Source organism: Pituophis catenifer, unplaced genomic scaffold, assembly GCF_029215685.1.
Source record: "Pituophis catenifer annectens isolate HBS135680 unplaced genomic scaffold, rPitCat1.0.hap2 SCAF_3, whole genome shotgun sequence".
NCBI classification, from domain to species: domain Eukaryota; kingdom Metazoa; phylum Chordata; class Lepidosauria; order Squamata; family Colubridae; genus Pituophis; species Pituophis catenifer.
This window is the reverse complement of record NW_027256883.1, coordinates 155,520,959-155,545,670: the sequence shown is the minus strand read 5'-3', so window position 1 is coordinate 155,545,670 and position 24,712 is coordinate 155,520,959. Positions and strand designations below refer to the sequence as shown.

At 36.8% G+C, this 24,712-nt stretch overlaps 1 protein-coding gene across 1 annotated transcript in view; it reads right to left on the bottom strand.

The window, feature by feature from the left end:
* Window positions 1–24,712, bottom strand: part of BEND5 (BEN domain containing 5) — an 840,737-nt gene that overhangs the window by 70,825 nt on the left and 745,200 nt on the right. Inside the window, exon 11 of the mRNA XM_070939557.1 lies at window positions 14,396–14,558. Within this exon, the coding sequence (XP_070795658.1) occupies window positions 14,396–14,558 (163 nt within the window). The remainder of the gene's footprint in view (window positions 1–14,395; window positions 14,559–24,712) is intronic.

Sequence of the window (24,712 nt, the reverse complement as noted above, 5' to 3'; positions counted from 1 at the left end):
GGAATAGCAAATTTTGTTAATGCTATTCTGTGTGGTCAAATTTTAATGATGTGTTTGAACATAAGAGTGAATAGTTTCAGATAGTTTTAGCGTATTCTAATATAATATGCTTTATTGGAACCTTTTATGTTTTTGCTTACTTTGTCTTCTTTTCGTTTTCTCCTATTTTCTTCCTCTGTTTTTGTTGGTACACTAAAACATTTTTTTAAACAAAGGATATGTTTCCAGTTCATCATATTCAGTTTTAGCTGTTCTCATTTGCAGTTCTGTCTGTCTGTCCATCCTTCTATCCATGCATCCACACACCAATAATTTTTGCCATAAGGGAAGACTGGAAGTGTATTGAGGGAATGCTGCTCCAAATCCTGGACTAACCCTACCATTAAGCCATATAAATCAATTGCCTTTAGCAGCAGACACTAGGATATGGTAGCAAGATGTTGAAGGAAAAAGTTGTTTTAATACATTATGCCTTAATCTCTCTCCTCCAAGTTATCCTGCTGCTTTTCAATATCCTGGCGGATTCTTTCCTTTCAAAATAAATGAAGAAATAATCAACTACCAGTCTTGTTCAGCCTTTTCATATCAAATGGGAATGAGTTTTATTTGCCCCCCCCCTTTTCAATTTTGGCAGCTGCATTGCTCTAAATTTCAGGTTTTTTTAAAAAAAATTCTGATTAGTTTAGGCAGATTTTATTTTATTATAATTTATTATTAAAACTGTACTCTGCTTTTCTATTTACATAGATGCCCAAGGTATTTAAGGTAATTAAGCCAAGTACAGGATATAAAACATGGCAGTTAAATGGATGCTATATTGAATCAAAACCAAAGCAATGTTATTTAAATCATTGTGTTAATTTCATCACATAGGTCACTCTTTTCAAGTTATGTAAATGATTGATGATGCAGGTCTGATTTGCATAATTATACACAGAAGGGACTCTGAAGTACCTCCTTTTCTGTTATATCTGTTGCAGTGGCTATATACCCTGGAAGTCTCAACTTCTTGTCTACCTTTAGCCGTGAAAGCTCATTGGGTGACTTTGGGCCAGTCGCTTTCTCATAGCTCATAGGAGCCTGGATAGCTCAACAGACTAAAAGCCTGTTATTAACATTCAGCTGTCTGCAATTATTGCAAGTTCGAATCTCCCCAGGCTCAAGGTTGACTCAGCCTTCCATCCTTTCTAAGGTAGGTAAATTGAGGACCCAGTTTGTGGGGGCAATAAGCTGACTTTGTATAAAATATACAAAAGTATGAAGGCTATTGCTTAATGCATTGTAAGCCGCCCTGAGTCTCCGGAGAAGGGCGGCATATAAATCTAATTAAAAAAAAAAAAAAAAAAAAAGCCCAGCCAACCTCACAAACACTGGAGATTGCAGAGGGATGTCAAAACAGACAAGACTGTAAATTCTGCCTCTTCTGCCTCATTCACTTTGACACAACTGCCCCCATGAACGCCAATGAACACAGATTTAGAGGAGGGGGAATGAGTTAATGCTGAGTTGAACTCTGCATACGTGACACAATAAGAATCTAATAAAGAAATAAATATACCCGACATCCTCCTTCATTAACCATTCTGCAGATAATATATGTGATGCAGCTTGCTGAAGGCACAGCAAAGAAGCACTCAGCATATATAATGCTGTAATATTTAAAAAGAGGCTAATGTTTTTGAAAACACTGAAAGCACAATTAACGCATAACAAGTTACAATGGTTACAATGGAAGAGGATTAAATGAATCGCCCATTAACATAAAGCACAGCATAGCAACCCCACCATGATTTTGTAACTGAACTGAGTACATTTATGTAGAAATGAAAAGAAATTATTCATTGGCATAAAATCAGCTACAAAGGGCAAATGTCTATGGAGATTCTCAGTCATCCAGGCCATGGTTGCACCAAAGGTGCTTTTTCAAGAAGCAAATGGACTTTCTGGTTTTTCTTTGAAGACGTTTCACTTCTCATCCAAGAAACGTCTTCAGCTCGAGCTGAAGAAGCTTCTTGGATGAGAAGTGAAACGTCTTCAAAGAAAAACCAGAAAGTCCATTTGCTTCTTGAAAAAGCACCTTTGGGACTACAAAGGGCAACAAACCCAATCTTAAGAGAATTAGTCTGCTTAATTGTACCAAAACCCTTTGTTGACAGATCAGTGCTGTAAAGGAAACTGGGTCTCTTCTCTTTTTCCTGGCAATTTATAATCCACAGCAATCTGCATTTTCTTAATTCCATTGTTATAGCTCAAGGCCAGGGTGCAGATTATTTAAGTTTTCAATGTTCTGGGTTAGGCTAGACCAAGGGACCAAGGGTTCTTCCAAATGTTTTTCAATTGGAAATTGAAATATTTCTGATTCAAATCTGACATGGGGCATTCAGGACAGGCCATGGACACAAAAAATAGGGCACCATTCAGTAAAAAAAAAAAAAAAAAAAAGCAGGAAATTGCACAATTGATCACATTTTCAAGAAAGTGAACTGGTGCAGTGCACATCATCACCTCAAGTGGTTTGTCTTTTCCTGTGAAATCTTTATGTTTAGATTCTAAATTATCTAATAATGGTACCTTTGGTTATCTTTGAGCTTGATTGTTTGCCTGCAGACATTTCCTTGTCCAACTAGATAACATCTTCAGTAACAGACAGTATGGGGTTTAGTCCTGTTTATATACAGTGTTGGTAGGGGTATAGTTTTCTCCTAATCCCTTGATAGGGCTGCTGTTTACTGCTCGTTTGTCTAAATTGGTTATTCCTTGATTAGGGTATGGTTTATTGCTTGATTATTATCCTGGTTTTAAACCTGGTGTTAATCCCTGTTTATCTGAATCTTCTGATCTTTTTCCTTTTTAATTTTTTTATTGTCTTTTTTTTTTACTGATGTGTAAATGTTGTTCAATTCTGTGTGCTTGTTGATGGTTAATTTGTCCCTGAGCTACATATATTCTCTTCTATTGGTTATCTAACTAAAGCATATTTTGTGTTTCAATCTTTGGGGAAATGTATGGGTTATTCTTTGTAGTTTTTTGTTGCATTTCCTTCTAGCTACATGACAAACATCAGAAGTATCAGTATCTTGTGTGATCATAGAAAAACTCCCACCAACTTTCAAATATCTAAAGCAGTAAACAAAATCTTCCACCAATCCAAAAGAACAACAGCTATAGAGAAATCAGTCAATATTGTGAGGTGATTTACAACAGATTTAGTATCAAACAAATGTGGCACCTGGAAACTATCCTAAAGGGAATGCCAATATTGTTACTGAATCTGTTTCAAAACTCTACGTTGATTATTGCTTTGACAATAAATAATCCCAGAAGGGAGTAACTGAACAGATTGTCACACTGGAGAATTTTGGAAATATGAAAATAGAAAAGGTGAGGCATTTCCACAAATGAACAATAGAGCAAATGAATGGGTAAGCCAAATTATATTCCCTTTAGGATAGCAAATACCTGTATAACATGAAGATGTAAGGTTTATTGCAGAATTAAATTTCAGAGGTGGTGACCCCAAGGCACTAATCTTTCAATAAAGTTTGCTTTAGATCCGTGTTACTGAATTTCTCTGTGGAACTGGCCTCTCTGATCTATTAGCAGTCTAAGTGAATCTGTAGCCACTATCACCATGATGTTTTCAGACCTTTCTTTCACTGCCACTTTGTCATGCTTGAGAGCAGTGCCCTTTTTCTATTATCTATGATTCATTATTCAGAGATGAGTATTTTTTCCTACATACTACACTCCTCTCAAGCTGGCCCTGGTCAAAAGAGATCCAAACCAAACGTTTATTGTAACCTTGTCATGGAATACTGAACATCCTCCTCTGATTTATTTGTAAACAAATCTGATCTAATTCTAGAATAGCAATAAACAGAAATCTGCTTTCTCAATTTAAACTGCATCATACTATCCATTTATGCAAATAAGAGAAGCATTCCAACTTTATATTTATTCTCCAAAGAGGAAAATATATCGTAATAAGAACTTGGCCATTGTGTGAAACTTTTTGTTCAAGTGGTTTTAAGTACTTTTAATAGATTTTAAGTAATATCCAAAGTGGGAGGGTGAAGGAAGTCTATATTAGTCTGTATATCTTCAGTGACAAAGGAAAATGGAAAAAAAATGTTAAGCTTTTGATATGTCAGAAGGTGATTGAGATTAGGAACTGATTAAATTGTTCATATACTTCTTTCTAAATCCCCACATATAGAGATGGTTATTCTACTCTGCAGTTACAAATAAATGTTGCTATATATGTATACATACATTAAAAAAGATAAAGGAGTCCCTGCACATTTTACTACACCAGTCTTTGCCGATTATAGGAACAGTGCTCATCTCTGTGTTTCAAAGTCAGTATATTGCCCCCAATAATCTGAGTCCTCATTTTACCCGCCTTGGAAGGATGGAAGGCTGAGTCAACCTTGAACTTGGTGAGATTCGATCTGCCAAATTGCAGTCAGCCGGCAGTCAGCAGAAGTAGCTTGCAATACTGCATTCTAACCATCACGGCTCTTATTAGGTTCGAGACCTGAGTGCCACATGCAGTATATCTTGCTATATCTTGCTATTTGTCCAGCTAGACAATCAAGATAGCTAACAAGAATAGAATGAAAGGGGAATCTGAGAAGTATTGTAAATTATATTGTAAAATATTGATTGCAAACCTAGCTTTTGAAAATGCCTGGTTTCAATATGAATAAATTCAGCTGGAAACTAAGCCTTGTGTCTTATAACACACATACAACTGTTCCAAATGTTTGCTAATTTAGCAATGGAATCCCAGGACTATTCTATATAATACTTCTCAGAAGACTGTTCTGTACTTTTGATCTAAGCACTTCACTTCTAGCTATAACATGTTTATAGCTTTCAATAATATGATGAAAGGTCCATTGAATATTGAATATAAATGATTAGTGTACCCTTCTTTTATTATATATTTATTTGGAAACCTTTGTAACTCATAGCTGTTAACCTTGAAATCATATTGCCAAGCATTTTTATAATTCCGTTGGCATGTTGATCATTCTTGACATAAATATAACCAATTTCTGTTTATTTTTCATTAACTCTTCTAACCTCAACAATCATTGGTAAGCCCATTAAAAATCTGTTGTGAAAAGCTCAATGCATGTAAGGGAATTGTTCATCAAAGCACGCTGCAATAAGGACCATAGGAAAAGGGCAATTGTGCACCACTTTATCTTCTTCATTGATGTTAAAATGAGGAAGTTAGAGAGGAATAGAAGAATCCCAGTGCAAGGTTGCTGGAAGGATGGCCTTGCTTTTGCTAATGGGAAATATGTGCCTTTGCTTGCTACATTTGGTAAGAATGATTTTATTCTCATCCACATATATCTTATTATAGCAATTTTACTCATAATATGTAAGGCAATGTCAAATACTGAGCTTTCTACTCTGTACAGGGGGTTTCTCAAGAGGATTACCAAGAATAATGTTACATCATCATGACATTTCATTCTGCATTTCTAATTATGCTTATTGAGATTAGATTGATGGCTTCTTTTTTCTTTGCATCTATTATCACATCTTTATAATTGCTGCCTCGTAAATTAAAAGAATCAATCAATCAGAATAGAGCTGGAAGGGACTTGGAGGTCTTCTAGTCCAACCTCTGCTCAAGCAGGAGACCCTATACCATTTCAGACAGGTGGCTGTCCAGTCTTCTCTTAAAAATCTCCAATGGTGGAGTACCCACAACTTCTGAAGGCAAATTGTTCCACCGGTTAATTGTCCTCACTGTTAGGAAGTTTCTCCTTAATTCCAGGTTGCTTCTCTCCTTGATTAGTTTCAATCCATTGTTTCTTGTCCTGCCTTCTGGTGCTTTGGAAAATAAGTTGACCCTCTCCTCTTTGTGGCAACCCCTCAAATACTGGAATACTGCTATTATGTCATTCTTTTCTCTAGACTGGCAATACACTGCAACTGTTCTTCATATGTTTTTGTCTCCAGGTTCTTAGTCATCTTAGTTGCTCTTCTTTGCACCTTTTCCAAAGTCTCAACATCTTTTTGGTAATGTGGTAACCAAAACTGGATGCAGTATTCCAGGTGTGGTCTTACTAAGGCTTTATAAAGCGGTCTTACTAATACTTCAGGTGATTTTGATTCTATGTCTCTGTTTATACAATTAAGGATTGTGTTAGCTTTTCTGACTGCTGTTGCACACTGCTGGCTCTTGTTTAAGTGATTGTCCAATAGCTTTCTGCTGGTATACTAATTTAGTCACTTTGTCAAAGAATGAAATAAGATTGGTTTGGCATGAAATGTTTTTAACAAACACATGCTGGCTGCTAGTTATAACTTTATTTTATATAAAAAAACAGATCTGTTTTTTAAATTATTTTTTCCAGTATCTTCCTATGTATTGATGTTAAGATGATTGGTCTGTAGTTCCCCGGGTCTGTTCCCCCCACCCCCTTTTCTTTTCTTTTTTGAAGATGGGAACCATGAGCTCTTTTCCAATCCTCTGATAGTTCCTCAGTGCTCCAGGATTTTTTCAAGATATGGTACAATGGTTCTTAGATAACATCTGCCAGCTCCTTTAGAACTCTGGGATGTAATCCATCAGGTCCTAGTGATTTATATTCATCAAGATCAGAGAGGTGTTCTCGTACCATTTTCTTGCTTATTTTAGTTTTTATTTCTAGTCTGACTTCTACAGTTATGTTTTTGGTAGGTTGGGCTACAGTTTCTTTTTGCGTGAAGAGTGATGCAAAGAATGAGTTAAGCAACTCTGATTTCTCTCTACTGCCTATTACTTCCTTGCCATCTTCTTTCTTTAGTGTTTAGCATTTAGACTGTTTCCTTGACTTTTTTCTTATTTATATGTTGAAAGAAACTTTTTTATTATCTTGGACTTTTGTTGCAAGCCTTTGTTCATTCTGAGCCTTTGCTTTCCTGACTTCATCTTTTTTGTACTTATCCTTTTTGTCTTTCAGTTTATCAAACAGATCTTTGTGCATGCTAGTTTCTTCTTGGATTTCTTGTTTTTCTTTTTCAGTGGTATTGTGTTGGACTAGGCTTTTATTATAATAATTTTCAGAGTTTCCCATACTTCTTGAGTTGTTTTTCCCTTTAGGATTTCCAACCATGGAATTTTTCTTAGGCTCTTTCTGACTTTGTTAAAATTAGTTCTTTTAAAGTTTACGACACTTAGATTATATTCTATTGCTTGTGTTTGAATTATATTGAATTTCAATATAATGTGGTCACTCTTGTCCAAGGTTCCAGCAACTTCAACTCCCTCGATCACTTCTTCACTATTAGTAAGTATTAGGTCCAGTATAGCCTTTCCTCTAGTTCCCTCCTCTACCTTTTAGATGACAAAGTTGTCAGCTAGGTTGGTTAGGAATCTGTTCAATCTCCCACTTGCTGCAGAGTTTGTCTCCCAGTTGATATCAGAATAGTTAAAGTCTCCGATTACTACTGTGATATGTTCCAACATACATTTGTTAATTGATTAGCAAGAGTTCATCTATTTCTTCTGCTTGGTTGTGTGACCTATAGCATATGCCTATACCAATGCTATCCCCTCCCCCCTTTTATATCAACCCATATGAATTCTAGGAGGTTTTCATCCTTGGTTTTGTGGATTTCTGTAGAGATTAGTGATCTTTTATATGTAATGCAACTCCACCTCCTTTTTTGTTAGGTCTTTTGAATAGTTTGTATTCTTCTGTCAGTACATTCTGGTCATGAGTTTCATCCCACCAAGTTTCAGTAATGGCAAGTATATCATATCTGCCTCCGTGTACTAGTACTTCAAGTTTACCCTGTTTGTTCCCCAAATTTTGTGTATAATGTATAGGCATTGAGTCCTTTATGGATCTTGAGTATGTTTCTTATATCTTCTACTTTGTAACTGAAATTCTCATCCTGGCCATCACTCTTTACTTCATTCTGTTTTTCTTTTTTCTTTCTCTATACTCCTTACCTCCTTATGTGGTTTACTTCATTCTGTTTTTCTTTTTTCTTTCTCTGTACTCTGTACTCCTTACCTCCTTATGATGTTTGCTTGGAATTAGGTTCTAAAGGTCATGAAGATTGGCCCCGCTCACCTCTCAATTTTAGCCTAAAGCCCTTTTGACAAGATGACCCAGTCATTTTTGAATATATTCTTTCCAGTTCTTGTGAGGTGCAGTCCATCTAAAACTAAAAGTAAAAGCCTAAAATGATATGAAACATGGGAGACTCTGAGACCTGCAGCTCCTGTAAAAAGCCACTGTCCCAGGCATAAATCATCAGGAGGGGGAAGGGGAGGAGGAGAGTTTAGCTAGAGCTGGAGGAAAAATGAGGGGATGGAGAGTACAGAAAAGTGAAAAGGACGCAGTGCCTTATTCATAAAGGGTCTTAATTCTTGATGAGGAGGTAGCCCAGAGAGAGCATGGAGCAAAAGGGAATGTCTTTCATCTGTTTATAGCAGAAAGATTAATTGTTGCCTTCAGTATTGAAGAAAATAGAGGGAAGGGGGAGCAACCTCCAGCCTATTAAAGCTATAAAATGAACAAATTCCCCCACCTTCGTGGCTATTATCTGCATTTTCATGATAACCACTGACCATCATCACTACCAAACCAAAGCTGTAAAGATAAACATAAAACAGTGCCTTGACTTTTATTTCAGAATAACAAAGAAACAGAAAATTACTGCTGCTGAGAATACTTTCAGAAAAAAGGAAAACCATTTCCTTCATGCCACAGGAGGGCACTTTAACTACAGAAAAATGCTGGGTAGGCTGTTTAGGGATAACCCAGAAATGAAGATGAGGGAGGAAAACGAAAACTCTTCAGTTATCTTCAGGGTTAGGGTGATGACCATTGACTATAAGAATACCGACAGATATAGTAAACCAGTAGAAGAATTTCTACTCCTCTATTCACTATAAAAATATAATCTGCCTTTGGAGTTATAGCTACATTTATATCTAAGCTAGCAGGCTACAATCTAGCTATATGTTTAGACACACACATATAAGAGACATGGAGTTTATGTGGAGAGGCTGCACCCTCCCACAACTCACACAACCACAACCAAGTATACAAGAGTCATGTATTCAAACATGAGGAAATGTTAAGGATTTTAAGGTTAACCTACCTAATTTACATTTTGCAAATTTTGAAATGCATCTACTTGTGCTGCAGTTCTCTAATCAAAATGTGTATATAAGAATGGATATATTTGGGAAGTTTAAATTCAATGATGCTTGTAGCATACACAAGTGGATTATAATGGGAAAACTGTGCACTAAAGTATTTTTGCTATGTTTTGTAAACAAGAGAAGTGGCATACATTTTTTTGCATATTTTTGAGCACATTAACGGAAAGGGGACCCAGTGGTTTGGAAAATTGTAGAAGAGAGAGAAATGGACTGATCTGTCAGTCTCGCATATACCATGTTTCATTTCAAATGAAAATTTTGAACCATAACAATGTCATTGCCATTGGATCCAAATCCATCTTCTAGGTCATACCTATATAATTTATGATCTGCCAATGCATTAGCCTACCTGACAGTTCACCAGGGATTTGGCAGTTCATCTGGAATTGCTGAAATAGAAAGCAGAGCTTGTAAAGCAATTGGCTGATCAATATACATGGGCAGGAAGGGGAGGGGGTTGAATTAGGGTGCAAGTTTCTTGGGTCTTACTAAAAGGACTAAATTGGGTCTCACTAAACTCCCTTACAAATCTTGCATTTTACCTAGAGGGAGAAGCAATTATGATAATCCTGCAACATACTCCACAAACATTACTAGATCAAGATATTTTATGCGGGTAAAATATACTTGGATTTGTCATTTCCATTGGAATTCCTCTTCAATAAATCCCAGCCCAGGCAGGATAATTTTTTGAGGGGCTTGTTTTACAAAACTCAGTGTGAGTATTAGGATGCAATGAATGCTTGCCACCAAATCTTCATCACATGGAAATAATTCAGAAGACTTTTTAAGTTTGTCCAGCTTAAATGTTTAAAGTCAGCAGGCACATCAATAAGCCAAGCACGGACAAACTGAGGCTGAAAGTGCATTTCTCAGACAGAGCTGGCAGCTGCCTTAGCTTATTGGCAGGCCATTTATCATGTCAAGAAAAATATTGATGGTTTTCAAGATTCACAATTGCTCTGGCCCTGGGCTGAAGAAATGCTGTCTTCCAAGGAAACTTTGAAAATGGAACCAAACCATGATGTTCTGTCTCAACAGAAGGGACAAAGTGAAAAAAAGTAGGATGAATCTCAATGTAAAAGGTAGGCCAGAGAGCAAGGGCAGGCAACTATCGCAACTTTACAACCTGTGGACTTCCAGAATTCCTGATTTCCAGAATCAGGAATTCTGGAATAGCCAGCTGTTTCATAAACCTTATTTATTGATTATTTATTGATTAAACTTATAGGCCACCATCTCACTGTCAAGTGATTCAAATCTTATGAGCATTGATGCCAATCAAATTCTTGGGGAATGTTTGTTTCTCTATTATTAGCCTGTAATCTGTAAATGTGCACTCTGATTTACAATATGGAGCCTCATCTTCTGCTTTAACATCCAAAATGATGAAACAGCAGAACCCAGAACGCATACTCCAAACCCCAAACAAACAAAAAAGAATGGCATGCATCATTTCTTCATTTGTACCAGTGGTGGGTTGCTCCCGGTTCAGCCCGGTTCTTGCGAACTGGTAGTAAAAGCAGTGGGAAGCTCCGCCCACCCACCCGGACATCATCATGGATGATCTGCACATGTTCAGAAGTTTCCCCGACATCATCATGGATGATCTGCACATGTGCAGAAGTTTCCTGTTGCGAACTGGTAGTAAAGGTAAGTGGAACCCACCCCTGATTTGTACCCCACATATCAGTCAAAACATTACTTTCCTTCCTTTTTTATCTACAAGTGTTTCAATGGAATGAGCCCTTTTTCAGCCAGTTGGCAAACTAAATCTTCAATCTGACATGGTTATTCTGCTATTGTTGTTAATACAGGCCATTTCTGTAGACAGCTACTCTCTTTAAAGTCCTGCACGTAACTCATTGCCTTTTAGATGAACATTGCCCTTTCATTTACACTAAAGGGTAGAGGGTGTTACTAATAGGAATTTAACATTTACTAAAGAATTACTTTAACAGTAGATTTAACAGCGTTTATATTATTCTTTCAACACCCAAGAGTTCACCGATCAGTTCCGTCTGCTTAGTTTTCTTCTAATTTGTTCCCACGTAAAAGAATAAAAAAAGAGAGAGAAATGCATATAGAAAGAGAAAATTGTTTTTCTTGTACCAGAAAAAGAAAATCAAATACTTTATTGAGATTTCTTATATTTTTCAACTTCTTATCAAAGCAACTTTAAAATGTCAAGCAATGTCCCTTTATGCTATATATCTCTTTGCAAAGCATGGTAGGGTATCACTACCTGTAATTTCTTGTGAATGGGAAAGCAGAATTAGAGACTTTAAGGGGTCTCTTGAGTAAATTAGTAAATTTCACAAAGGAAGAGAGAGAGAGAGAGAGAGAGAGAGAGAGAGAGAGAGAGAGAGAGAGAGAGAGAGAGAGAGAGAGAGAATTAGAGAGATTTATCTATCTATTTATCATCCATATTGATTCAGTACAATACCTGAACCAGATAAAAATCCCTTTTCCATTTCATACAATATGTTCTCCTGTTTTGCTTTAAAATACGTACGAAGTTATAGTACTGTCAGCACACCTATTTACCATGGGTAAATGATAGGGTCAAGATAAGGCCAGGTTTCTTGTGAAATCCTTAATTCAAGTGACAGATGGAGAGACCTGGTGTGGTTCCAGCTATGGTTTCAGGATTGGGAACAACTGGATCCAATTCTTTGCCATGAGAAAAGATCTCTTTACAGCAAGAAATTAAACAAAGGAAAGGGTTGCAGACGTTTTCCAAAGAAAGAGATGGGGCCAATATTTTATTCAGATCAAGACTCTACGGTAGTTCTGGAGAGACTGACTGTGCTGAATATGCAGTCTCTGTGGCTGTCCATAATGATCCAGTCTGAAAGGAGGATTTTTTGGAATGAGAGAATGATTAGTGAGACTGCCCACTCGATCACAACTATAGGTAGTCCTCGACTTACAACAGTTCGTTTAGGGACCATTCAAAGTTACAATGGCCCTGAAAAAAAGTAACTTATGCCTGTTTTTCATACTTATGACTGTTGCAGTGTCCCCAAAGTCATATAACCAAATTCAAACGCTTGGCAACTGACACATATTTATGACCGTTGCAGTGTTCTGGGATCATGTGATCACCTTTTGCGATCTTCTGACAAGCAAAGGTAATGGGAAAGCCAGATTCATGTAACAATCATATTACTAACTGAATCAACTATAGTGATTCATTTAACAATTGTGGCAAGAAAGTTCATAAAATGGGGCAAAACTCACTTAATGAATATCTCACTTAACAACAAAGTTTGGGCTCAGTTGTGGTCGTAAGCCAAGGACTACCTGTAATGCATCATCAAAAATAAGGAAACAATAACAAGATGGAAGACACTGGTGTTGAAGTAGGTAAGTTTGTCCCACTCCCAACACAATAAATATGGCACCACCTGGATTTCCCCACCCCCCAATTTCGATTTAATCTGAAGGACTTTTTTTTAAAAAAAGACAGCTGTGACAGCCTCCTTGCCTTTTAATGACAGCTAGGAGGACCAAATAAATGGCCAGCCTTGTTATTTCTGCCTATATACTGCCAGTTTATCAGAGTTAACCAAAATAGTTGATTTCATGAACAGTGTTTTTCAAACATGATTATCATACTGCAGTTCAGGAAAAAATGAGAATTTTCTTCTTAGCAAGAAGAAATGGACACTAGAGACTGGTAAAATACCTTTCTCGGCATTAATATATGGATTATTAAGCTTATATTTTCCATATCCATCTGTTCAAATCAGCTTGTGATAGTTTTGGAATAGCAGATCAACTATGTCTATGGAAATTAAATTGCGGCCTCAGCCGTTCTGAACATCACTACAAAATATAATAATTCCTATCTACATTTTATTCTCTGCTCTGGCTGTCTGATAGTGATAGTGGATGAAGCAAGAGGGAAGTAGTTACATCTGTATAAGTTGAGCCTGCATGGACATAAAGAGGCCAATCTGCTCTCATCCCTCAAAGGGGGAGAAAATAACGATATATTTTTTTTCCAAGAAAGAGACAAAAAGAGAACATAACCAAAAGAAGGATAGCCTTTCTGGAATACTCATTAGCATTTTCTCCCACAGACTAAAATTGTTTCTTAGCAACTTTGGCCAAGGCTCAGAAGAGATTTAAGAGATTACAAATTTACCACTTGTCACACAATGTGGTATACATTTAGATCATTCTGCTTGTATGAAGAATGAGCAGATGGGGGATAAATTTGTTTCCACAATATATTGTCCCAAAGGATATAAGAACAGTTTATTAATCTTATATATAAGGATAACTTAAGGCAGTTCCTAATAAGAAGATTTCCTGTCCTCTTTCTCTGTCTCCCTCTCTTTAATCCACATGTAGGTCTCCTGAAAAGCTTCTCAGTAGATTTGGGAGCCACATTGCACAAAGAGCCACAAAGGGTTGAGAGGGCAGAAAGAGCCAGACATCATAAAGGTAAAATCTTCCTGGTTTAGTAGGTGAACCCTCCCAGAAGCACCTTTTAGAGATGAAGTTCCGTGTAGAAAAAATGTTTCCATGAGAAACCTCATTTATAAATTTATCCATTGAGGATCTGTATACTGCACGAGTCAAAAAGAGGGCTGTGAAAATATCTACAGACCCCTCATATCCTGGACATAAATTGTTTCAGCATCTACCCTCAAAACCATGCTATAGGGCACTGCACACCAGAACAACTAGACACAAGGACAGTTTTTTCCCGAATGCCATCACTCTGCTTAACAACTAATTCCTACAACACTGTCAAATAATTTACTAAGACTGTATTACTATTCTTCTTCTCATTCTTCCTATTACCTATCTCCCACTTATGATTATAACCATGTCATTTATATCTCTCAATTTATATTGTTTTTATTTGTTTCCTAGTGCGATTTGATAACTTATTAGTAACCTTGACTATCACTAAGTGTTGTATCTTTTTATTCTTGATGAATGTATTTTATTCTCCTTACAGTATGCACACTGAGAGCATATACACCAAAGACAAATTCCTTGTGTGTCCAATCACACTTGGCCAATAAAGATTTCTATTCTCTATTCTATTTAATAACTTTTCTAAGTCACTGTCACTCCATTAATCCGTTTCCTAAGACAGAGTCATTACAAACACTAATTATTAAGAATTTGGTTTACCTTCAATTTCCAGATCTTGTCAGAGCAAAGAGAAATTTCTTTAAAGGATACATGTTTCTTCTGAATATGGGACTGTAGAACTGGTTCCTCCAACTATGTAGCTGTAAAATGAGACTTCCAGTGTATAGCAGTAAGAAGTGTCATCCAGTAGGCCACCAAGGAAGCGACGTCCTGTTCCTGCCTTAACAGCATCTCGATTGAAGGAAGTGCTTGACTAGTAAGAAAAAGATGAGAGTGGATGAAACTGGATTTCTGCATTGGGAGGGGTTTCCCCCCCACTAGGAAGTTAGGTAAATTCTATAAGCCAAATCACATTTCTGTCAACTGTTAACTTGCTTAAGTGCCAAGAATTTCACAAATACTTCTTGTATAGTACATCTGATAGAGATTTAACATGAAATGCATTAAGTCTTCCATGTATGTAAATGTTTTTATTAGTTCTTTTGTTTTACTCTTCCCAATTTCATAAACTCCGAATAAGGCACCAATTTTGTGATGCAATTGTGAACACATCTGAGGAGCCCTGCAGTTTTTTTTTCTTAAAGTTGCATCTTAAAAACATGAACAAATAAACTGAAACCAGTTTCCTTGCAAGAATGTTGATAAAGTTGTGTGTAAACATTTTACTTAGTAAAATAAATAATAATTTGTAGGAGATATTCACTGGGAACATAGAAACCAGGAAGTTAAGCCATTTTCCTCTAGCATTGTGACCCAATGTACCATATGTACTTCTTTGAACATGCAATTACAGGTATACATCACCTCCCTTAATTAAGTTTTAAGATTGGGTTCTAAGGAGAAGAATGTTATAACTCTTACAATTGTTGACACTTTCTATATTGTTTATAGGTTTTTACGTACATATTCAAAGAATTGTCATATTTTATTTTTAATTAGGTCTGTGTATACAGAAGCAAATTGATAAGATTGGAAAGACACCAAAAATGCTATGCATTTTTATCTCAATCTTGCCATGCATTCAATAAAAGTATTAGGTGTTATTTCAAGCTGACCTTCATAAAAGGGATAAATGTTTTAGGAAACACTTTGATGTTTTGTACTCCTGCATATTTAATTGCTGCTCTATTGTTTCCAGTTCAGTAATTATGATACCTGAGTGCTCTAAGACTCCAAGAATCATGTAAATTCTTAGTATTAAAGAAATAAGGTATCTGTGCAAAGAAAGAATTCTGAAGTCGTATCACTGCTCAGAGATCTTTTATAGGGAATGAAGGCATGGTTCTTTAACATACTGATTTTTAGCTCTCAAGTGCTTCCTGTTTCCTTGCTCTGCTCGATAGTCTAGAAAAGATTTTCTTTACTAGAATTTGAGAGATGTTTTAAACAATATGCATTTTCTAAATTGCATCTAATTATTAAAAGAGGCTCCAGGGTTTCGATAAGTATGTCATGACGGTCCCATTTAATCTATTTTTTTCTCCTTCTACACTGAACCAATATAGTGTGCTCCTCCAAAGCAGAAGTGGCTTTGGATCATACTGTGAAGAAATAACAACACCGAGGCAGAGAAAACTCTTTTTCTAGAATACAGGTGAACTATTGACAATGCAATAAAAGACTTCTCTTCCTATCAAATTCCCTTGAGGCCAAATGTCTTTTCAGACAAGGCCATATGCTGCTTCATTCCATTGTCAGGAATCAGAGCCTGAGAAAACAAGAATACAGATTTTTTTTGTTTAGCACAAAACTTATCCCGTCTCTTGGAATTAGGCCTTCAAAGGAACCAATGTATATCAGTGCATGGCAGACCGTGATAAGCGGAGAGATTGTAATTCAGAAATACCTGCTTAGCTAGAAATATCTGGATTTTTAGCCTTCAATTAGTTTCATAGTTTCTTGCCTGAAAACTCATAGTATCTTACAGGTTAACTCAAAGTAGATGAAATCCTGTTTCCTTTTAGCTCTAGTAATAGTCCTTAGAACTAAGGCGTTCTAAGCACTATCATAGCTCATCCCTTGGGGCCCTGCAAGGGAATTCTGGTTTTTTATTATGAAAGGAAAGAAATCTAGTGAAACCTGAGAAGTGAAGAGCTGAAGAAATTGTAATAGAAAGCCAATAAGAAAAATAAATAGAAGAGATACATGGTAAGAAAGGCATTGTTGGTAATATTTTTCGTTTTCTCCCCTCTCCCCCTCTTTTTTTACATCCATTTATTGCATTTTTGCAGAGATTTTTTACATTATTTAATGCTTTTTATCTTGTACTACCAAATTAAAAATCAAAAGTAAAAAAATATATGCAGTAGTTGTGTTGTGATATCTTCAGGATAGAGCTTTTGGGTGATTTTTGGCCTTTGAATTAAAAGGTGAATGTCTCACTTCTACAATGACTGAGGTTTAGAGATAGATTTATTTATTTATTTATTTATTTATTTATTTATTTATTTATTTATTTATTTATTTATTTATTTATTTATTTATTTATTTATTTATTTATTTATTTATTTATTTATTTATTTATTTATTTATTTATTGGTTCGATTTATATGCCGTCCTTCTCCGGAGACTCAGGGCGGCTTACAGTGCGTTAAGCAATAGCCTTCATACTTTTGTATATACCTGCTTAGTAGGGCTTTGCCCCCCACACCAAGCGGTGTTCTTTTTTATACAAAGTCAACTTATTGCCCCCACAAACCGGGTCCTCATTTTACCTACTTCGAAAGTATGGAAGGCTGAGTCAACCTTGAGCCTGGTGAGATTTGAAATTGCAGTAATTGCCAGCAGCTGGTGTTACTTAACAGTGCTTTAGTCTGCTGCGCCACCAAGGCTCTTGGAGGTAAACTAAATGTGTGTATATATACTAAATACAGTGGGCAAAAAAGTATTTAGTCAGCCACCAATTGTGCAAGTTCTCCCACTTAAAAAGATGAGAGAGGCCTGTAAATGTCATCATAGGTAGACCTCAACTATGAGAGACAAAATGAGAAAACAAATCCAGACAATCAAATTGTCTGATTTGGAAAGAATTTATTTGCAAATTATGGTGGAAAATAAGTATTTGGTCACCTATAAACAAGCAAGATTTCTGGCTCTCACAGACCTGTAACTTCTTTAAGAGGCTCCTCTGTCCTCCACTCATTACCTGTATTAATGGCACCTGTTTGAACTTGTTATCAGTATAAAAGACACCTGTCCACAACCTCAAACAGTCACACTCCAAACTCCACTATGGTGAAGATCAAAGAGCTGTCGAAGGACACCAGAAACAAAATTGTAGACCTGCACCAGGCTGGGAAGACTGAATCTGCAATAGGCAAGCAGCTTGGTGTGAAGAAATCAACTGTGGGAGCAATAATTAGAAAATGGAAGACATACAAGACCACTGATAATCTCCCTCGATCTGGGGCTCCACGCAAGATCTCACCCCGTGGGGTCAAAATGATCACAAGAACAGTGAGCAAAACTCCCAGAACCACACTGGGGGACCTAGTGAATGACCTGCAGAGAGCTGGGACCAACGTAACAAAGGCTACCATCAGTAACACACTACGCCGCCAGGGACTCAGATCCTGCAGTGCCAGACGTGTCCCCCTGCTTAAGCCAGTACATGTCCGGGCCCGTCTGAAGTTTGCTAAAAAGCATTTGATGATCCAGAGGAGAATTGGGAGAATGTCATATGGTCAGATGAAACCAAAGTAGAACTGTTTGGTAGAAACACAACTCCTCGTGTTTGGAGGAGAGAGAATGCTGAGTTGCATCCAAAGAACAACATACCTACTGTGAAGCATGGGGGTGGCAACATCATGCTTTGGGGCTGTTTCTCTGCAAAGGGACCAGGACGACTGATCCGTGTAAAGGAAAGAATGAATGGGGCCATGTATCGTGAGATTTTGAGTGCAAACCTCCTTCCATCACCAAGGGCATTGAAGATGAAACGTGGCTGGGTCTTTCAGCATGACAATGATCCCAAACACACTGCCCGAGCAACGAAGGAGTGGCTTCATAAGAAGCATTTCAAGGTCCTGGAGTGGCCTAGCCAATCTCCAGATCTCAACCCCATAGAAAACCTTTGGAGGGAGTTGAAAGTCTGTGTTGCCCAGCGACAGCCCCAAAACATCACTGCTCTAGAGGAGATCTGCATGGAGGAATGGGCCAACATACCAGCAACAATGTGTGCCAACATTGTGAAGACTTACAGAAAACGTTTGACCTCTGTCATTGCCAACAAAGATATATAACAAAGTGTTGAGATGAACTTTTGATATTGACCAAATACTTATTTTCCACCATAATTTGCAAATAAATTCTTTCCAAATCAGACAATGTGATTGTCTGGATTTGTTTTCTCATTTTGTCTCTCATAGTTGAGGTCTACCTATGATAACAATTACAGACCTCTCTCATCTTTTTAAGTGGGAGAACTTGCACAACTGGTGGCTGACTAAATACTTGTTGAGGGAGCGTACTGCATCCCTTTTGCTTTTCAGCTCCAATCCAGGAACCCTCAAGCAGTCGCATTCATGACAAACCATTTACATAACTATTAACATAACGTTTTAAATTGGGGTATTTTAAATTTCTGGGATTTTAATTGGAGCCTAATTATTTAATGATTTTAAATTTTAAATTGTTGTTGTGTTTTTGTGTTTTAAATAGGCTGTACACCGCCCTGAGTCCTTCGGGAGAAGGGCGGTATAGAAATAAAATTATTTATTTATTTATTTATTTATTTTATATCAAATTTATATTTTGCTGATAAAGAAATAAAGGGAGGCTAGTATAGATCTATTTCAAGATATTTAGCTCTCATCAGCTAGCCATACCCTTACTTGGATTCGAACTTGGGCTGCCTGCATGTTAGGCAGTTGTATTAACCTCTGAGCCACAAGTTCTCCTCCCTTCATCAGCTTGAGCCAGGGGAGAGAGAGAACTATATATATATGGTACGGGGGTGGGTTTCACTTACCTTTGCTACCAGTTCACTTGCTCACACTTGCGCCACTTCTGCACATGCACAGAAGCTTCTGCGCATGCCTAGATCATATTTGATGACATCCAGGCAGATGGGTGGGGCCTTCCACCGCCACCGCTACTGGTATGCCTGAACCCGGGGCGAACCGATAGCAACCCACCACTGATATAGTAATTGAATTGATAGATTTAATTTAGATTTAATTATTTATAAATAATTATATAACTATTCCTTATATGGTCTGTTAATTTGTAATGCAATTTGTTACCCCTTTATACAAAAAAATCCTAGGAGGTATACTGATAGTTAATAATTTCCCTTTTTCTGTCATTACAGTTATATGTGGAGGAGTTTGGGGAGGTTGAAATATATGTTGGACTTCGTCAAAAATGTAGATAAACAAATTTTGATTGGAACCTTACGAAGAAATTGTTCTTTTGTCCTTTTCCAAAACTGACATTTATCCTATCATTTGGAAGGGGGGACTAAAGGGGCATACATAAATTATGTCACACATTCATATGTGCATGTATAGGAGCAAAATAAACACTGTGGCAACCTGAAAAAGGTAAAATATCTGCCTAGGAACAAAGATTGAGGAAGAGAATGTCACACCCCAGGGAAATCAGGAGATTCAGGCAATTCAAATGAGTATAAAGATTTATTGCAAGCTTAAGCTCTCTACAAGAATCTGAGCTACTAATGGTCAAGGGAAATGAATGGAAATTAAGAAGGCATTCAAGGTGGGCTGGACTTAGATCCAGTGGTGGGATTCAGCCAGTGCAAACCGGTTGTTAACTTTCTGAGCAGTTTGGTGAACTGGTTCTTGGAAGAAATCATAAGGGCAGAGAACCGGTTGTTAAATTAGTTGAATCCCACCACTGCTTAGATCTCCTGTGGGTGTGCAGGGACTCATGACTTATGACACGTTTGACGTCTCCCTTGGGTTCAGCCTGGTCCTACAGAGAATAAAAAAGAGGTCTTTTCAAATCTGAAATCTTCACTTTTATTACTTTTATTAATGCTATTGATAAAATGGACAAGTTTGTAATCAAGCGGCATTTTGTAAACATATTTTTTTCTCCTAATCTCCTCTTCTTTCTACTGCCTCTGCCACTATTTTATCAAATATCTTTAAATGGTCTAATGTCCCAGTTTAATGTCCCAGGAGAACCAATTCCTAAGTTGGGACATCACAACTGAAAACCTCTATTCCTCGGCTGCCACCAACTTCAACTCAGACTGAGGGGTTATCAGAGGAAGAAAAAGAAATCAATTGATGGCCACAGTCAGTGGCAGGTTGTACAGATGTTCCTGGGCCATTCTACAGGACTGTAAAAGCTGAGCACCTAGATTTTGAGATGAGCTGTGAAATGGGCAAGGAACTAATGGATGACTGATCCCACATAATATGGCATTTAACAACAGAATGTACTCATTTCAGTGTCTTGGCCATTTTCAATGGCAATTTTACTACCATATTTTTCAGAGTATAAGATGCACCGGAGTATAGAACGCACCTATCTTTTTTAGTGAGGAAAAGAAGAAAAAGAAATCTCCCTCTGCCTCTGCGTCTGAGCAATTTTGCCTCGTTGCAGCAAACAGCAAACAGCCTGCTTTACTTTCATTTTTGTTTTCAGCATAGCTTGATTAGCACAAAGGAAAAAAATCTGTTCCAGCAATTTACCTCTTTGCAGCAAGCAGCAGAGCCCTGCGCAAAACAGCTGAGAGCAAATCAGCTAAAAGTCGGGAGGATGATCTAATCAACTTGTGCTAATTAGGCTGTGCTGAAGCTGAAAGGAGCTGTTTTTTCTTGCTGTTTGCTTGCAAGGAGGTAACTGCTGCGAGGCAGAGGCCAAAGGGTGGGGGCCAGTGGATGGGCGGGGCTACATTCGGTGTGTAAGACACACCTAAATTTTCACCCCTTTTGGGGGGGGAAGGTGTGTCTTATACACCAAAAAATACGGTAATTACTAATACACATTAGTAAAAGAAGCCTCAAGTTTTAGGAGCATAAATAAGGTATAAATCAGTTTTCTGACCTGGAACCAAGTACATTTTCTGCCTTTTATTTCCTCTTTGCTTCATGCCTGCTGGATGATACAGCAAAGTGATCAGTTCATTAGAAACCTTAGAAGCTGCATTTCCTCAAGATCCCTATTCAGGGACCTCTTATTTGACAGGCTTGAATTCAGGTCTATTATCAGACACTCTGCCTGAATCTTAACTTACTACATCCCAATAATCTTCCATCTTATGCCAGAAACTGGAGCTAATGCCCAGGATATGAATTAGTCTCTTGTATGTCTTAACTATCCATTGATTCTTGTTAATAGACCAGTTATGGAAATTAAATCACATGAAACTTTAAATGACTACAGGAGAGTGTCCAGCAGATTTTTCTAATTCTAATGTTAATGGGAGGGAATTAGCCTTAAATCAATACCATACATTTCTATTTTAATCATGTAATCATGATATTCCTTCAGAAGATGAGAAAACAGAAATTTTCTGAGAAACATTTCATAATCTGATCTGACTAATTTACTAATGCCATTTGTGGAGATTTAAGTTCTAACTTGCATTATAGGATTCATTATTATTTAATACCAAACATATTTATCCTGTGAAAGCAACTTCATCTAAATAAGCATGATGCTATGCTTAGTTCAAATATCAGAGCTCTGATATTTGAGGGAAGAACATAACAATAGAACTATTTTGCACATTAGTCATTAGTCCAAATTTACAGGGAAGAAACCTGAAATGTTCATGTTGCAATATTTTCAGGATCAGACTCAATAAAGATAATAGAAGTTAGAGATTTAAATATATTTCTCTTTAATCATAATAGGCATTCTATATTCGCTGAATATTCAAAATAGAAGCAAGGAAAATGGGGAGGATGGCTCCTTATATATACAAGGGGTGGAGCCAGGAATGGGAGTGGTAAATTATGAATACATTAAAGTCCAAAGAATAAGTTAACCCCTGATGTTCCATATATACATTATTTACACATTAGAGAATAAGGCATTTACATCTGACAAATCCCCCTCTAAATGCCGGTTCGTTATACAACACCAGTTACATTCAGATTCAGGACAATATAATACATATAATTTAGAAGTTAAATATTTGTGTTGTTTAGCAGGTAAGGGTTTTGTTAATATATCAGCTAATTGTTCAGAAGTATCACAATGTATTGCTTTGATGAATCCGTCTTGAGATAGTTGTCTCACGTGCTTAAATTTTATATCAATATGCCTGGACCTTTGTCCAATTGCATCGGATCTAGATATTTCAATGGCCGCTTTATTGTCTTCATGCATAATAAATGGTAAAGTAGGTTTCTTCCAAACATCTGTGATCAAATCATTGAACCATACAAGGTTATTTGCAGCTTTAGACAAGCAAACATATTCCGCTTCTGTGGTAGAAGTGGCTACCAGTTCTTGTTTACCAGTATACCAGTAAACTGGACAATCGTTCAATAGAAAAACATAACCAGAGGTACTCTTTCTGCATGATGTATCACCAGCCCAATCTGCATCAGCATAACAAGTAATTTTTGGTTCTTTGTCATTATTTGGTTCCAATATTAAACAAAAATCTAATGTACTTTTCAGATATCTTAAAATTCTTTTGACAGCTTCCCAATGATACAAGGTTGGTTTGCTAACATATCTTGACAATAAATTGAGAGGTAATGCAATATCTGGCCTAGTCCAATTAGATATATAAAGGAGTGAACCTATAACTGATCTGTAAAATGTGTTGTCTTTAAACTCAGGGGAAGATTCATCAGTGTTTCTAAGAAAATCAGTTTGCATAGGTGTGTCACATGTTTTGGCATTATTTAAGTTACATTTGTTTAGGAGTTCAATGATTTTATCTTTCTGAGTAAGTTTGAATCCCCTTTTAGTTTTGTTAATTTGTACACCAAGGTATTTATTCACTCTACCTAGTGATTTCAATGAGAAATGTTCGTTTAACTTATTTACAAAGATTTCCCTGCTCTCTTTATGCTTTCCAATATATAAAATATCATCCACATAAATTAATACAAATTCAATATGATCATTACTCTTTTTTACAAAGAAACAGTTATCAGCAGTGGTGGCGTTGAAATCCATGGTTTTAAGTACTTTTACCAAACAATCGTACCATCTTTTGCCAGATTGCTTCAATCCGTACAGACTCTTATTTAATAACCAGATTTCGTTCTTATTAGTGTATTGACTGTGTGGTGCTCTTACATATATTTCCTTATCTAATTTTGCGTGTAAGTATGCAGTCTGTATGTCATATTGAAACACGTCCAGATTGAGTGCAGATGCTACTACAAGAGCTGTTTTGACACTCTCTGTTCTCACTGTTGGTGAATAAGTGTCAGTATAGTCTTCTGGATATTTTTGTGCATAACCTTGTGCAACTAGTCTGGCCTTGTATAAGGTATTACCTCCTTCCAAATTCTTAATTTTATAAATCCACCTGGTACCTATAATTGTTTTATCCTTAGGTGCGATCGCAGGTGTGAATACATTTAATCCTTGTAAACTTTCCATCTCTTTTTCCATAGCTAGTTCCCATTTTTCTCTTTCTTCACGGGGAAGTTTCAATACTTCCTCATATGTATTAGGTGTTATTTGTTCTCCATCCATATGCATTATGTAATCTTTGTATTTATTTGGTATTTGGTTTCTATTGTTTCTAATATTTCTTTCAGGTTTGCTATGGTTGTCATGCAAATATCTGGCTTCCTTTTTTGTTAATGTGTCTGTCTTTATTTTATGCTGACTATTTGTCCAAGTTTTGGTTTTGTTCTTACTTTTGTTAATATTTTGATTTTCTGTTGTTCCTTCCTCGCAAGATATATTATCTTTGCTTTTATTAGGAAATATTTCATTAAGGTGCAATTTAGACCAATTGGCCTGCTCATGGAACACAGCTGTTCTGGATACTATAAATTTGTTATTATTATCAATGAATCTGTACCCTTTGGTTCCAGTTTCGTATCCCATGAATCTTAATCTCCTGGATACGTTTTCTCCCTTTCTCCTCAATTGTTTAGGTATGTGTACGTCTGCAGTAACTCCAAATATGTGCATGTGTGCTAATTTGGGTTTTCTATTGTACATCACCTCATATGGTGTCTTATTCACAATACTGGACCATGTTCTATTTTGAGTGTAATTTGAATAATGTAAGGCTTCTGACCAAAATTGTTTGCCTAAACCAGCATCCTCTAATGTGCATCTAATCATGGTTTGTAGTGTGGAATTCTTTCTCTCTGCAATTCCATTTTGAAATGCAGAAAATGGATTGGACGTGAAATGTAGCATCCCTCTATCCTTTAACCATTGGGAGAATTCTTTAGACATGAATTCACATCCCCTATCTGTCATAATTTGTTTTATTCTGATATTATG